Source organism: Gossypium raimondii, chromosome 13 (genome assembly GCF_025698545.1).
Source record: "Gossypium raimondii isolate GPD5lz chromosome 13, ASM2569854v1, whole genome shotgun sequence".
NCBI classification, from domain to species: Eukaryota; Viridiplantae; Streptophyta; class Magnoliopsida; order Malvales; family Malvaceae; genus Gossypium; species Gossypium raimondii.
In genome coordinates, this window is record NC_068577.1 from 16,468,149 (window position 1) to 16,484,382 (window position 16,234).

The 16,234-nt window shown below is 34.7% G+C and overlaps 1 protein-coding gene and 1 non-coding gene across 3 annotated transcripts; both read right to left on the reverse strand.

Moving 5' to 3' along the window:
* Window positions 1–3,171: 3,171 nt before the first annotated feature.
* LOC128036376 (small nucleolar RNA R71) lies at window positions 3,172–3,278 on the reverse strand. Its single transcript, XR_008193173.1, has one exon. It is a non-coding gene; the product is annotated as a small nucleolar RNA R71 (small nucleolar RNA).
* A 9,275-nt stretch (window positions 3,279–12,553) lies between these two features.
* Window positions 12,554–15,984, reverse strand: LOC105784520 (receptor-like protein kinase FERONIA). Of its 2 annotated transcripts, XM_012610426.2 has the most exons (3): window positions 15,785–15,984; window positions 15,613–15,687; window positions 12,554–15,535 (listed from the first exon to the last, which is right to left on the reverse strand). In XM_012610426.2, exons 2-3 carry the CDS (start codon window positions 15,624–15,626, stop codon window positions 13,114–13,116), a joined length of 2,436 nt encoding a protein of 811 aa, XP_012465880.1. In that variant the 5' UTR covers window positions 15,627–15,687; window positions 15,785–15,984; the 3' UTR covers window positions 12,554–13,113. The 2 variants fall into 2 exon arrangements, with proteins under 2 accessions (XP_012465880.1, XP_012465879.1); XM_012610425.2 differs by having other exon boundaries at window positions 15,613–15,983.
* Between the last annotated feature and the right edge of the window lie 250 nt (window positions 15,985–16,234).

Here is a 16,234-nt window from a genome sequence, read left to right on the forward strand (position 1 = left end):
TTAAGGCAAAATCCAAGCTTTATTAGCAATGTTATAATAATAACCTAAAAATGCAAATATATCTACTTAAGTATATGCATTTAATCAAGTTTAGAGGCTCGAAATATAAATCTTTTTAAGAGTTATAACTAAATTTGCCTATAAATAGCAAAGTTTAGGTTAAGCTGTGTGAGGCAACTTAGAAGGTCATTCTTAGGGTTTTAGTTAGTAGATTTAGTTTTAGTTAAGCTTTATTGTATTTTCTAAACAACTTTATTTCTTACTTTTAACTTGGATTTGATTTGAGTCCAAGTCTTCATTATTAACTATTTCAGCATTCTTCTTTCACTTCTCACTTGTCAACATCGATATCTCGCTAGTTGTTAAAGGAATTTACTAAATTGAGCACATCCAATTTATTGAATAGATCAATTTCTATCTTCCTCTCGTTTTCATTTAATTTGTGTGTTTTGCATGATTAAATTATTTTTAGGGAAAATGACATTTAGATTAATGAGTGGCTAATTCCTTTAGGAAGATTAATGAGTAGATGTGGGAGTAACTAATGGAAAAAAATGGTTTATCTCAGAATTAGTTGTCTTAAATTGTGCATGCTTAAACCGTAGGATTGACGACCCTAGGAAGTAATCTAGGTAAATAGGTCAAAAGGGCAAGTCTATCGAGCACCTCATAATTTATCTTAGTTTTAAATTGCAAGGTCGAAAGATAAGTGAGTTTTTACCGAATAATTAATTAGTTAGAGGTTGAAAGGTAATAATTGGTTAATTATTGAGTAATTCACTAAAACCCGAGTTTTAAAATTAATTACAACAACTGAAGCGAGTTAATCTTCTGCCTGTTATTCGAGATTTTGTTAATTTTTAATTTCTTTTCAATCAAATTAGTTTATTTTATGACCATAAATTTTAATGTTATTTTTTATAATATAATTTTTAGTTATTACTATTTAGAGCTCTTACTGTAGAAGATAATATTGAGTTTAATCCATCCTCCCTTGTGTACGATCCTCGGTGTACTTCTTGTACCCCGTTGTACAATACTATATTACAATTTAATCTGTATAGTTACAAACACTACTGCTTTATTATATATCTTTTTGTTGTATTATTTCTAGTCCAAATGTTTGCATATTTGGCAATTGATAAGCTATAAAAGTAACAAATTTAATCTCATTCTTAATTTATTTTGGATGATTAATGATGTAAATTAGTGAATTTGATGCTCCTAATCCCTTAAATTCATGTTTCTATACTTAAGGGAGCATTTAGTGAAAGGAACGAAAAACGAGCAATAATCAGACGAATAGAGTTATTTCCAAGATTCACATGGTCTGGGCACTTCCACACGAGCTGGCCACACACCCATGTGAGCCACACGAGATGGCCACATGCCCCTGTGAGCCACACGGGCTGGCCACACGCCCATGTGCCAGCCTGTGTCGATATTGCACCTCGTTTCCCAAACAAGTGGAAAAACCCAATTTTTAGGCTTTCTAAACACTCTAAAGTCTATAAATATTAACTAAAAGAATATCTAATGGGGCACACAGAGAAGATTGAAGAAAAGACTCGAAGAACGTAATCGAAATCATCTCAGAAGCGGATCTCCTTCAAGATTGAAGATCTTCATTTCATTTCTTTAGAAGCTTATTTGGGTTTCTTTATGTCTTATTGTTATATTAACTTTGAGATGTTTCTATTTAGGATTATGAACTAAATTCCCTAGATACCTAGGGTAGATGAAACCTATGATGAATCTTATTATTTGATTTCTAATTTACATGATAAATACTTGATTCTTGTTCTCAATTATGTATGCTTATTTCATGTTTTAATAATCTAATGATATTAATTCATGTTTATTGTGCTTATTTTAGTTGAGCAAAAGTCGTTTCAAAGTAGATCTAGCATAATTGAGTGGAATTACATACAATCCTAGAAATAGGACGACATAAATCTACCAGATTAGAGTCAAATCTAATAAGGGAACCTATAGATCAAGTTAATGACACAATAGGGGTTTTAATTATAAAAAGATTTCAATTAATCAACCTAAAGTCAGTTGTTCTTACTCTCGAAAGAGATTTTAACATAATTTAGGTATTTCTATAGATCAAGGCAGAAGTGAATAAATCTTTTAATTCAAATCCATAATAATAAGTGAAGTCTAGGTGGATTCTTTCCTGGGTATTGTCTCTCTCATTGGTATCTTCGGTTATTTTCCTATTTTGTTCTTTGTTGCATTCTTAGTTAAATTAGTTTAGTAATTTTATATTAAAAACAATCACTCCAGTTTGTCGGCTAAATAATAGAAAAATGGTAATTACTAGTACTTTTAATCCTCGTGGATACGATATTCCTTACTCACCTTAACTATACTATTGTTTGATAGGTATGTTTGCCTTAGTCGTATTTATAGTTAGTTTAGTGATCATGAACTTTTTGGCGTCGTTGCCAAGGACTAAAATATTAGGAACAGTAGATTTTTATTAGTTTAGCCAGTTCTTTCTATTGCATTTTATTTTTCTTTTTTTAGGTTAATTTTTGTTTTCTAATTTTTCTTTTATTTGCTTCTGGCAGGTTCCTTCAGTTTATGACTAGAAGAAAACCGTCAGGACCATTATTGTTTGACAATGAAATTGAAAGTATAGCTCACAGAAATCGTAGAGAAGCAAGGTAGAGTCAACATAATATAGTAGACAAGCAAGAGGATGTTATTACTATTACGGAGGAGATGGGTGATAATCAGAATAATCAGCTACCTACTGTGGTTGTTGCGAATCCTGCAAATCCAGATCCTACCCCTCGTACTATGTACGATTATGCCAAGCCCACTCTAACTGGGGCTAAATCGAGTATTGTGAGACCCACCATTGTTGTGAATAACTTCGAATTGAAGCCGAACACCATTCAAATGATTCAGCAGTTTGTTCAATTTGATGGTTTGCAAGACGAAGATCCAAATACTCATTTGGCTAACTTTCTGGAAGTCTGTGATACTTTCAAGATAAATGGCATTTCTGACGATGCCATTCGCCTACAGTTGTTTCCCTTCTTGTTGAGGAATAAAGTTAAACAGTGGTTGAATTCTTTACCACAAGGTTCTATCACTACTTGGGACCAACTGACCGAGAAATTCCTACTAAAGTACTTTCCACCGGTAAAAATGACCAAGTTGAGGAATGATATCTCTTCCTTCGTTCAAATCAACTTAGAAACCTTATATGATGCATGGCAGAGGTATAAGGACATATTGAGAAGGTGCCCTCACCACGGGTTACCTTTATGGCTAGAGGTTCAAACCTTCCACAACAGTTTGAATCCCTCAACTAGATAGTTAATCAATGCAACAGCTGGTGGTACTCTTAATAATAAAACACCTGAAGCGGCTTATGAGTTTATAGAGGAGATGATACTGAATAATTATCAATGGCAAGTCATGAGGACGAAGTTGATGAAAGCAGTCAGTGTTTTCAACTTAGATGCAGTCACCATGTTATCAAATTAGGTAGACTTTTAAATAAGAAAATTCATGCTGTGTGTTTCTACGCAGGTACATCCGGTGATGCAGTGTGATACGAATGGAGGAGTAATGAACAATCCAGAATATCTACCCTATGGACCTAGCACAGAGAACGAACAAATAAATTATATAGGTAATAATTCTAGGCCTCAAAATAATCCTTACAGTAATACCTATAATGAAGATTGGAGGAACCATCCCAATTTTTCTTGGGGTGTTCAAGGACACCAAAGACCATAACCCCCTCCAAGTTTCCAACAATGACCTTACCAGCAAGAGAAAAAGTTGAATCTCGATGAGATGTTGACGAAGTTTATTTTGTTGTCAGAAACCCATTTCCAAAAGCGTCAAATCAAGGACTCGAGAATCAGATCAGTCAACTTGCTAAAATGATTTCAGAACTACCACAAGGTAGCTTGCCTAGCAATATTGAAACTAACCCAAGGGAGCAACTTCATGCAATTACTGTTTGAGATGAAGAAGGGTTAGTTGAATCTGAACTAGAACTGATGCAAGAAATTATGGTAAGTAACGGTAAGGTCGAGGTAAGCCAAAATGAACAAAAACTAGTCGGTAAGGAATATAAACCTCGAGTGTCATATCCTAACGCGACGAAGAAAGACCACACGAATGAACAATTTGGTAAATTTCTTAAACTTTTGAAAAAAATACATATTAACTTACCATTTATTGAAGCTCTTTCGCAGATGCCCGATTCCGTTAAATTTTTAAATGAGCTTTTGGCAAACAAACGGAAGTTAGATGACTTGTTGCATGTGAAGCTAAATGCAGTATGCTCAGACATTTTGCAAAATAAACTACCTAACAAATTGAAAGATCCAAGGAGTTTTACTATTCCTTGTTTAATTGGTAGTTTAAATATTAATAATGCTTTGGCTGATTTAGGGGCGAGTATTAAAGTCATGCCCTATAAAATGCTTAAACAATTAGGTCTTAGGAAACCCAAACAAACTAGGATGAGTATTTAATTAGTATATAGAACCATTAGATTTCCTAGGTGTATTATTGAAGATATTCTAGTAAAAATTGATAAATTCATATTCCCAGTTGATTTTGTTGTTTTAGACATGGATGAGGGTAATGAAAAACCTTTAATTTTAGGAAGACCCCTTTTAGCAACTGCTAGAACAATTATTGATGTTGGTACAGGTGAGTTAGTACTTCGTGTGTAACACCCCAAACCCAGCCTAGACGTTATGGCCGTATCTGGCAATGTCACACAATAGTGTTTTTGAAACCTCGTTGTTACGTGGAAAACATTCCATATTATTATCTTTAGTAACATTTTGTTAGAACTTAGGAAGTCGTCTTTATTCATTTAAAACATTTGTTTTGAAACATCCTTCGTTGCGGAAGTTTTAATAAAATAGTCTAAGTGATCATGCATTTAGAAACTACTTTAACTTTTTGAAAACCGAATTTCCTACGACCAGTAGGTATAAATCCATAAAGTAAAATAAACAAATAAAGACCCAAAATTTAAAACCAAAGTCCCAGAGGGTCCTTAAATTACAACCCAAATAATCAATAATAATTAAATCATAAAATGTAAATTGAAAACCATGAAGTCCAAAAATTTCTGTGGTCACCGCTGAGTCCTCCGTCGCACCGATCTGTCTAAGTTTGGGGATTACCTGTGCACATTAAACAAAAAGGGTGAGTTTACGTAAACTCAATGTGTAACCCTGCATAAACAAACAAGTAATCAATATTTACAGTGCACAGTTGAACAGTCTTGGGCCTAAGCCCTTTTCAGTATCAGTGACAGTTTGGGCCTTAGCCTATCTCAATACAGTGTCAAAAATGCAGTAGGGCTTTAGCCCATCACAGTATCAGTAGCAGTAATAGTTATGCAGTAGCAAAATCCTACCCATCCAGCCTCTACAGACCATCTTTGTCCAACCCTACACTCCATGTGGGGATATAATCAACCCACCCATCCCTACACTCCAAGTAGTACCAAATGCGGCACAAAACAGTAGTTTGCAACTGAGCAGCCAGTAAATTAGAATTAAAGCCTTTCAGTACACTTCCTCCAAATAACAACCCCCAACCCAATGCAATGCAACATACAATGGAAGAGATGCTATTATGCAATTTCAATACATATATTCGGTTCAGATATTAACATGCTCAGTATAGATATCATTTAGTCAATTTCACACATTTAGGGGTTTAAGTAGCTCTTACTGACCTTACAGTAGGTTCATAGTTGACTTGGGTGACCCGTGCAACTTTAGAGACATTTCGATAAAAATGGGCCCACACGATTGTGTGTGCCCGTATAGCCCACTCGGCCCAACTTGTCCTTGGCCGTGTGATCCATTTTTAATGTAACCCATGCTAGCTAAATATTCATATATGTTTTCACTATTTACTTATATATTCATTCAAAGCTGTCTACTTGAGTCATTGTCCCTAAATTATTTATATCTTAAGCTACAGAATTCCAAATTAAGATCCGCTTGATTTTTTCAAAACTAGACTCAAATACCTTTTTACCATAAAATTTTCAGATTTTATAGTTTATCAAATAGGTACAGTAAAATCTTCAAACCTATCCCAATTATGTTGTTTGACATCTTCAACCTTCCTTACTAAAAATTATTTATCTCTTAGTACGGAATTCGGATGATGTTTTTGTTTATTTCTTTTGACAATAGACTCGTTAAGGATATAAAAATATAAATTTAAGCCCCTAAATATTTTTTACAATTTTCGATGGTTTTTCCAAATTTAGAACAGGGGAACCAGAACCCATTTTGACCTTGTCTCACAAAATTCATTATATCTCATAACTTACAATTTCATTGCTTACACTATTTCTTCCATGAAAAACTAGACTCAATAAAATTTAATTTCATATTTTATTCAACCTCTAAATCAATTTCCACTATTTTTTATGATTTTTAAAAATTAGACTACTGCTGCTGTCCAAAACTATTTTAGTGCAGGATGTTGATTTCCAAGTTTATAATACCCTTATTTCATTTCTCTACAAATTTTCATATCATTTTCTCTTATTTCTCTTATTTCTGAACAGTAAGAAATTTTGTCCTTTTTTCAAACCCCATTTTCTGTGTTTCGGGTACACACCTGGTATCGTTTCTGATGCGCAACCACTCCTAAGCCTCCAGAACCTAAAAATCGACCAACAAATCTCCAGATTAATCACTTAATTCATTTTTTAACCAACCAATTTTGGAGGAACTCGACAAAAAACCTAGCAAAACCCTTACCCCGCTTGAGTAACCATGACTTTGCACAATCATAGCATCGATTCAAAACTACCAACCCCTTGATTAACTCCTAAACACCAAGAAGGAATCCCCCTTTTAGAGATTAACCAAGAATGATTAACAATAGACAAAACCGTTACTTACCGAACACATGCAACCAATGATGAACAACCAAATCAATTGAAAAATAAAGAAAGAAATGGAAGGGGAAAAAATAACGGAAATTTCGGCAGCAACTAGGGGAAAGAATTGGCAAATGAGGGAAAAAAAGAAGAAAACGTCAGAAAAAGTTTGGGTAATTGGAGAGAAAACTGAAACTCTACTTTTTTCTGCAACAAAAAGATAATCAGATTATTTTCTGAAACCTCTCCCCCATTATCTCCTAAAATCACTCCCTATTAACCCACTAAAACACAACTACTCAGAATTTTGCCCTAACACAACTCTTAGCCGAAATTGGAGCAAAAATATTGTATTCACACCATCATAGAGAATTGAACACAATAACTCCTTCACACCAACACTTTACTTATCCACCAGACTAGTAGGCCCATTCTGTTAATTATTTGCCAACTTTTACTTAAAAGCCTACTGACCAAAGATAGGGCTTATTCATAAAAATACCAAAATTTGCCCAAGTTCTGGCTTGAACTTGAGACCTCTCACACACCCAGAACACTTAACCACTAAAGTAGATACATAGTTGTGTCACACCTTCGTAAGAACAAAAAAAATAATTATGGGGTGTTACATCGTGTAGGTGACGAAACGATTACTCTCCAAGCTCGTGATTTTGTTAAGACATCTAATGATCAAGACGATTTTATAAGTTTTGTTAATATGAGTAACCATGTGGCTCAAACTTCTTTGCAGGAAACCCTTTAGAAAAACGTGACGGAGCCACATTCCAATCCATGCGACAAAAACAGAACGACTCATGATGAACGAATGTTGTAAATCAATGAACTAGATGAATGACGAACACATGTTAAGGAGAAACCGAAAAAGCACGATGAAGAGTTAAGGAGACGCCATGATAAGCCTGTGGATGGAACGAAATAATTTAAGGTTGGGGACAAGGTACTACTTGATAGAATGGATCCTCGAATTGTCACTTTGGAGCTTGATGCAAACGGATCAAATCCTTTTACGATACTGAATGTCTTCCCATATGGTACAGTCGAGGTAACTCATTCTGGATTTGGAAAATTTAAGGTAAATAGTACTCGACTTAAACCTTATGTTGGTAATAGAATAGATAACGAGAAAGTGGAATTTCGACTCCGTGAACCACCGTGACCTTGCGAATGCGAGGTAAGTTGAGCTTAGACTTTAAATAAGCGCTTCTCGAGAGGTAACCTGAGTGTTAACACGTCTAATTCTTTTAATTTTATTTTATGTTATTTTTAAAACTAATTAATTTTCAAAATTAAAAAAAAATAATAATAAATAATAATAAAGTGTTTTTGACCCACACGGCCTCGACACAAGGGCGTGTCTCAGGCCGTGTACACTATAAGGGGTTCAACAGTGAGTTACAGGGCCTGCCGACATGGTCGTGTGACCCACATGGCCTACACACACGGGCGTGTCCTTGGCCGCATGGATACTGGGACTTAAATTTTCAAAAATTTGACGGTTACACGACCGTGTGAAACATGGAGCTTTTTTTTTTTCAAAGTCAGAGAGTTGCACGGGTAGAAAACACGGCCAAGCCACACGGGCCTGTGGGATCTCACATGAGCGTAGGAGAATCGAAGGAAAACACACATGGTCGTGTATACCACAAGAACTGGACACACGGGCGTGTCCATGGCCGTGTGAAAACTGGGTTAATTTTCAATTGCACATGGGCTGAACATACTCCACACGACCATGGGGCCCAAACCTTAGAATTCCTTTCTCAATTTGTCTTTTTCTTCTTCCCCAACCAAGCTACCCATTTTTTTTATTTGTTATATTATTTATTTTTAAATTTATTTTACTTTTTTTGCTATTTCTATTATTTTTAGTATTTTTTTACTATTATTATAATTACCTTTAAATTTATCGGTATCATTGAGTTTATTATTATTATTATTATTTTCGTTTTATTTTTATTTTATTTTATTTTATTTATCTTTTTTAATTTTGTTTTAGTTGCTTTATTTTTTTCTCAAACTTATTTTAATTATTATCTTTTGAAAAATATTTTTAAGGTTGTTTCTAATCGAGTTATAACCCCTTAATCTTCTCTATTATTTGTGTTTATTTTCTTATTCGTTTGCTCGGAATCATGTGTTACATTTAGATTTGACTACAATTCCGCTTTTCACTATTATGGGAATTTGATCCAATATTCAGGGCAGTTTCAGTTTTCTCCCTCTTTTATGATATTCTGTTTATATTATGATTATATATGTTTGTACATTGAGGACGATGTACATCTTAAGTGTGGGGAGGTTATTTATATAATTATTAGAAAATCCTGAATTATGTCTTGTGTTTAAGTAATTTTCTCATACTTCTATTAGAATAAATTTTTATCGATTTGTGATTTTTATTAATATGTTTTGGATTAAATTCATAGATATTTATGCATTGGTTGTTTTAAACTTTAAGACATGAGAGATTCAAGCATGATAAGTTTATTTTAAAATTAAAAATATTAGGTTGTTTCTCTGAATTGAGGTATTATCTTGAAGTTTTAAATTTATAAGTTTGACATCAAAAACTATAATTTTTTGTGTGAGATTTTGAGCCTTTAGAGCATACATTTTTCTTGCTCATTTTATTATTGGTTATGAGTGTGTCAATTTGACTTGTTATTCTAGAACTTGCGTCGATTATACATGTTGAAACTACACCTTTGATTTGATATACTGAGATGATAAAGGCACTTAGATTTTAACCCACTTATTCCATAAAAAGCCTATGTACATAATTAACCCTTAGTGAACCCCATTGAGCCTAACACACCGTTTCTTGATTTACCCATTAATGTTAACCCATAACTCATGTTTTTCTCGTTGAGAATTCTTTCCCATTTTATTGACTCCCTTTTTATCGAGATTTGATTTGGTTAATTGCCTAATTAAGCCTTTTGTTTAATTTATCGTAAGAAAATGCAGAAAATATCAAAGAAAAAAATATTGATTATATTTTAGTTCTATGATTGAGCTTGAACAGTTAAATTCATATTTTGGAAAGAAGCTCGTGTTGTTCTTGAACAATTTTCGATTGATGTAATTGTGTTTTAATTCAACATTTGTTATTTTTTTAGTTTGGTAATTTATTAATTCTATCTCGATTTTAACCAACTTTTTTAGCCTTTCTCCACACCCTTAACCTAAGCCCCATTACAACATTTTAAAGACCTTTTGATTTGTGTATCATCTCATTTTATAGTGGTGGAGATTTGATTTTCATGCAAGCCTTTGGTAATAACTTTTCATGTTTGACTATTGAGTGCTTATTCTTGAACCTTAAACACTTTGAGTGATTTGAGTGGATCTTTTGTGAGGATGTCGATTCTAGTCGATTTTGAATTCAAGGTAATGACTTAGATAAGGGGAAATATCTATGTTTTGATGCTTTAAAAATATTTAATTTGGATTGTTTGAATCTTTACTGCTCTTTTAGTTGAATTATCAATGTATGATTTTTTGTGAATTATGACAAAACATCATTGATGAGAATATGAATTGAGAAAGATTAATTTTAATTGTAAGTTAAGGATTTTGCTTGAGGACAAACAAACGCTTAAGTGTGGGGATATTTGATAAGCTATAAAAGTAACATATTTAATCTCATTCTTAATGCATTTTTGGATGATTAATGATGTAAACTAGTGAATTTGATGCTCCTAATCCCTTAAATTCATGTTTCTATACTTAAGAGAGCATTTGGGAGCGAAAAGAACGAAAAACGAGCAAAAATCAGACGACTAGAGCGTTTCCAAGATCCACACGGCCTGGGCACTTCCACACGGGCTGGCCACATGCCCGTGTGAGCCACACGAGCTGGGCACATGCCCATGTGCCAGCCCGTGTCGATATCGCACCTCGTTTCCCAAACACACGGAAAATCCAAATTTTTAGGCTTTCTAAGCATTCTAAAGTCTATAAATATCAACTAAACGAATATCTAAAGGGGCACATAGAGAAGATAGAAGAAAAGACTCGAAGAATGCCATCGAAATCATCTCGGAAGCAGATCTCCTTCAAGATTAAAGATCTCCATTTATTTTTTTAGAAGCTTATTTTGGTTTCTTTAAGTCTTGTTGTTATCTTAGCTTTAAGATGTTTCTATTTAGGATTATGAACTAAATTCTCTAGATACCTAGGGAAGATGAAACGTATGATGAATCTTATTATTTTATTTATGATTTACATGATAAATACTTGATTCTTGTTCTCAATTATGTATGCTTATTTTCCATGTTTTAATAATCTAAGGATATTAATTCATGTTTAATGTGCTTATTTTAGTGGAGCAAAAGTCCATGTTTAAGAGTAGATCTAGTATAATTGAGTGTTGCATGCAATTCTAGAAATAAGACAACATAAATCTACCGGATTAGAGTCAAATCTAATAGGGGAATCCATTGATTGAGTTAATGAGACAATAGGGGTTTTAATTAGAAAGAGATTTCAATTAATCAACCTAGAGTCAGTTGTTCTTACTCTTGAAAGAGATATTAACATAATTTAGGGATTTCTACAGATCAAGGCACAAGTGAATAAATCATTTAATTCAGATTCATAATAATAAGTGAAGTCTAGGTAGATTCTTTCCTGGGTATTGTCTCTCTCATTGGTATCTTCGGTTATTTTCCTATTTATTCTCTGTTGCATTCTTAGTTAAATTAGTTTAGTAATTTTAGATTAAAAACAATCACTCCAATTTGTTAGCTAAATAATAGAAAAACGGTAATTACTAGTACTTTTAGTCCTCGTGGATACGATATTCCCTACTCACCGCAACTATATTATTGTTTGATAGGTGTGCTTGCCTTAGTCGTATTTATTGTTAGTTTAGTGACCATCAGCAGCGGTCAGTGAGACCAGGAGGGTATCCTGTTGAGTAAAACTTGTGTCAAGCGGTGAGACTTGAAGGGTATCCGTATGCCTAGGTGAGACCTAAAGAGTAGCTTAGGTGGTAATCCTTAGTGAAGATACAAGGATTAATGACCCTAGTAAGACCTCTAAGGATGGTAAATACTTAATTAAGAGTAATTATTGACTTAGTTAATAATTAGGCAACACAATTGATTCTAGGCTAATTAGCTCACGTAGTCAAAACTAGGAATAAGAAAATCCGAATAAATTAACCTAGGTTTAGATTTCATCTTAATTAATTTAATTAACTTTATAATGGTTGTTTAAATTGGAGTTTACACTACTAATTCGTGACACTAGTAGATTAGTAATTATTTTAAGTGATTGATTTAATAACAGTTTTCTCTAAATACCAATCTCTTGAGTACGATCATCAAAATACTTACCGATGATCTGTTATAACACTTCTATATTACTACCTAATATGTTCGCTCGTAGAAATCGTACTTAACTTTTTTTTCTTTTTTTGCACGATTTTAAACCTTAAACGTTAGCACGTTAAAGTGCGGTCAATAATTCCGCCACCAAATTATATATGAATTCACCATTTATTATTTGAATTTTCATCAATAATAAAATAATATTCATGAAAAAAGATACCATCGCAATATTAATGGCATATAATATTGTTAGCTAATATTAGGATGAATGTCAATAATACATACTATATCCTGCTTTCAACCCATCCATCTTTTCTTTATACATAATTTACAATAATCACAATATGTACTTGAAGAAAAAGTTTACAATATGTACCACAAGAAAATGTTATATACAACTATACATTTATTTCAAGCTCTAGATATCTTATTTTGTATTTACATGAAGGGAATTTAACATTTTGGGATCATTAATGGACTTCTTTAACTAGTTGGCATTATGACCTGAGACTTCACCTTCTGACTTTGTGGAAAGTTTGAACACTTGATAGACGATGGATTATGCGTGGCATTATTGATAGGATTTGAACCTTTAACCTAGATTATATAGATCACTAGAGTGAAGGCATGATACCACTGGATTTAGCCAAAATTCCATTTCGACCCAAGAATAATACCACATGTTTAGGGAGTCCAATGCCCCAAGAGCTGAAAATCCCCTGAAACATATCTAAGTATTTGATGCTATCTAATCTGTATCTCACATTCCTCCTAACAATCTGCACAGATTCCAATTCCCCTGCATCGCATTCTATTTTGTTGATACTGTTCTGTTGATTAAGGACTTAGTTTTCATCGTCCACTAGACATCAACATATCAGAGAACTCCACACCTATCATCAAATCTGAGCAGCTTTCCGGGTATAACCCCTTGGGCGATGACTCGTTCGACTCATTATCCTGGCTCATTTGCAGTAGCTCTAAGCTGTAAAGTACCTCACTCATGGATGGCCGCTTCACCTCTTTCTTTGCCAAGCATTGTTTCGTGATCTTCACAAAGTTCCCAACAGATACCAATGAGATCTTCCCTTTCAAACTCTGATCCAGGAGTTGATCAACATCTCCCTTCTCAAGGCAATCTGATGCGGGTGGAATAAGACTTTTGTGATCATCGTCGCCATTGCTGCCGCTGTTCTCGTCGTTCTCCGTTTTCAGATTCAGCGGCGGCGCCCTTCCGGAGAATACTTCCAACAGAACCAACCCAAATGAATACACATCAGTTTGAGAACCAATGTGGATACTGTAGCCATCACTGTTGTGCGATCCCATGGTAAACCCAAAGCTCAAGATCTTGGCTGTCCAGTTTTCATCCAACAAGATACTGGAAGTACTGATATCACCATGTACGATGGGTCGATTTTTGCCGGTGTGCAGGTAGTGCAAGCCTCTTGCAGCTCCAACACAAATTTCAAGCCTCTGGTTCCATGACAGATGCTTCGAATGATCATGAAGATGATCAGAAAGGGTACCATTATCCATGTATTCATACACCAGGATCTTCTCAGAGTCCTCTTGACAGTAACCTAAAAGAGAGACGATGTTGTGATGGTGAGTTTGAGAGAGCATTTTTATCCCTTCTTTGAAATCTTGTTCTGATATTTCTTTAATCCCTCGAAGGATAGCTACTTCAGTACCATTTATTTCACCTTTGTAAACCTTTCCCATGTCCAAGTTGTAAATAACCAGTGATTCATCGAAGTTGTTAGTTGCCTTTGTAATATCATCAGCATGAAAATTATTGCAGGGGGACGAATCCTTGGTGTTCTTCATCTTCCATTTTCTCCTTGTTTTGATAAATATTAAAACAAAGAGACATAAAATAAATAGTAAACCCCCGCTAATTGAGTACTTAATCCGATTTTGCAATCCTTTCTTGGACTTTTTTGATAGTGCAGGAGAAGAAGCCTGTTGGATATTAGACTCATCTAAGGGAGGGTTAAATCCAGCAAGGTTGCCATCATAGTTGCTGATCTTGAATATCTCCAATCCATTTAAGATCGCATCATAGTACTCTGGCTTTACTTGGATGTTGGGGTGTAGCTCGAGCCATAAGTCCTGCTTTCGGGCAGCTTGCGACGGAACCATCACGATGTAGTCTCGATAGACAGCAACACCATGCCCTTTACTCCATACAATCACATCCGCCTGTGTTTCAGCTGTTTGATTATTGATGAATATGAAAAACACCCTCTGGTTCCCCAAGGTCATATCGGGCACAATCTCACAGAAATGGAGCCTTACTAGATACAAAAAACCAGTATCAACCGGAAAGAACCAGCTCAAGTTGTAGTTCATGTTGATCTCGTTGTACTGACCCATTGATCGGGCAGTTCGATATACATCTTCGGGTGCTGTATAAGCCGGAACCGTCTTGGGATATTGAATTGAAACAGTGGTATCATAATCAAGCTGGCCGAAAGCAGCTCCGAATATGTAACTGGCATCATCGTTCCAAGTTCGGAACATCCCCGTATCTTGATCCGGAGAAATGGTTTGGCCTCCTACGTTTGCTCTGTAAACCATTTCCAGGGCAAACTTGTTGTCAATTGCAAGCATGTTATTATGGAAGCCAACGAAAGGAAGGGACACGTCATCGCCACGAATGTAAAGCTGAAGCGGCATCGAAACAACTTCGATTCCGTTTACGAAGCCATAAGCATTAGGAGGATTTGAAGTTGGGCTGAATATCAACTCCAGTGTATGATTTTCAACATAAACGATGAATTCCTTGAAAAAGTGATCGGTTTTCAAGTATTTGGCAGTAAGGTAGCAACTGAAGTTTCTCAAGAGTGTGTAGCGACCGGCTGTGATAGTGAGAAAAGATTGAGAAGCGTTGAGACCCTGATAAGAATCTGAATAGAAGTGGAGGCGAATGAACTTTGGGCCTGGGGTGACATTAAAGGTGTAAGAAAATTTGGTATAGAAAAGCCTTGCAGTGATGTAAGGGACTGTCATTCCTTTAGAGGCAGTGGTGATAATGGAGTCGCTATCTGAATTAGAAGCAATGAACTGTGAGCCGATGTCAGATGACCAGTTCCTTCCCAAAGATAGGCTTTGCTTTGCTGAAGAACCACAGTCGAGAAATATGCTTTCTGTTCGAAGATAAGCTAAGCTTTCTGCAGACACAAACGTTCTTCGACGAATGTGGAAACCCAGAAATATCAAACTGAAATATGCCCAAAATTGACTCAACCTCATAATATGGTAGGCTTTGCTGCAACAAAAGAGCCATAGTTTAGAACAATATTTTCCAATGGAACATGCTAATTCTGCAGAATTATGCATAGATACCTGTTGGTAATCATCCTTTATCTGATTCAGTTTAATCCAGCAAATTTTGATAGGTAGAGGGATTACTGATCACATCTGCAATTACAGTTAGAATTACATTATATTAAACTAAGCAAAAACACCACTTGTTTTATAAGATTACTAGCATCTCCTTAGAAGAATCATCGAGCACCTGCAGCCCCTCTTTCTTGTTCAAGACCATTTTAGTTATATGGTCAACAGTTGGTTATCCTCCCTTGAAATGTATTGCAAACGCTAGTGCCCGACATACATCAAAAATTATTGAATACATCTAATTAAAACAGAACTCGATGTTGCCAATAAAATTAATATAAGACCACATGTATAAATAAGATAAAGGTTCTCTCTTCGGCTCCGTCTTATTGTTTGACTCCACTTGCTTGAAATTTTACATGAAAATTAAGTTTTAACTAATTTTATACAAAACATTATAATTAATACAAAATGATATGTCTCTTGATATATAAATAGTAATAGGTGTTAGTTGAATGATTGACTAATGGTATCCTAAATTTCAATTAAAATGACTAGAACAACCAATAAGGTTAAGACTTTGTTTAGTATTATTTTTAAAGAAACTTTTAAGATCGAAACCACTTTT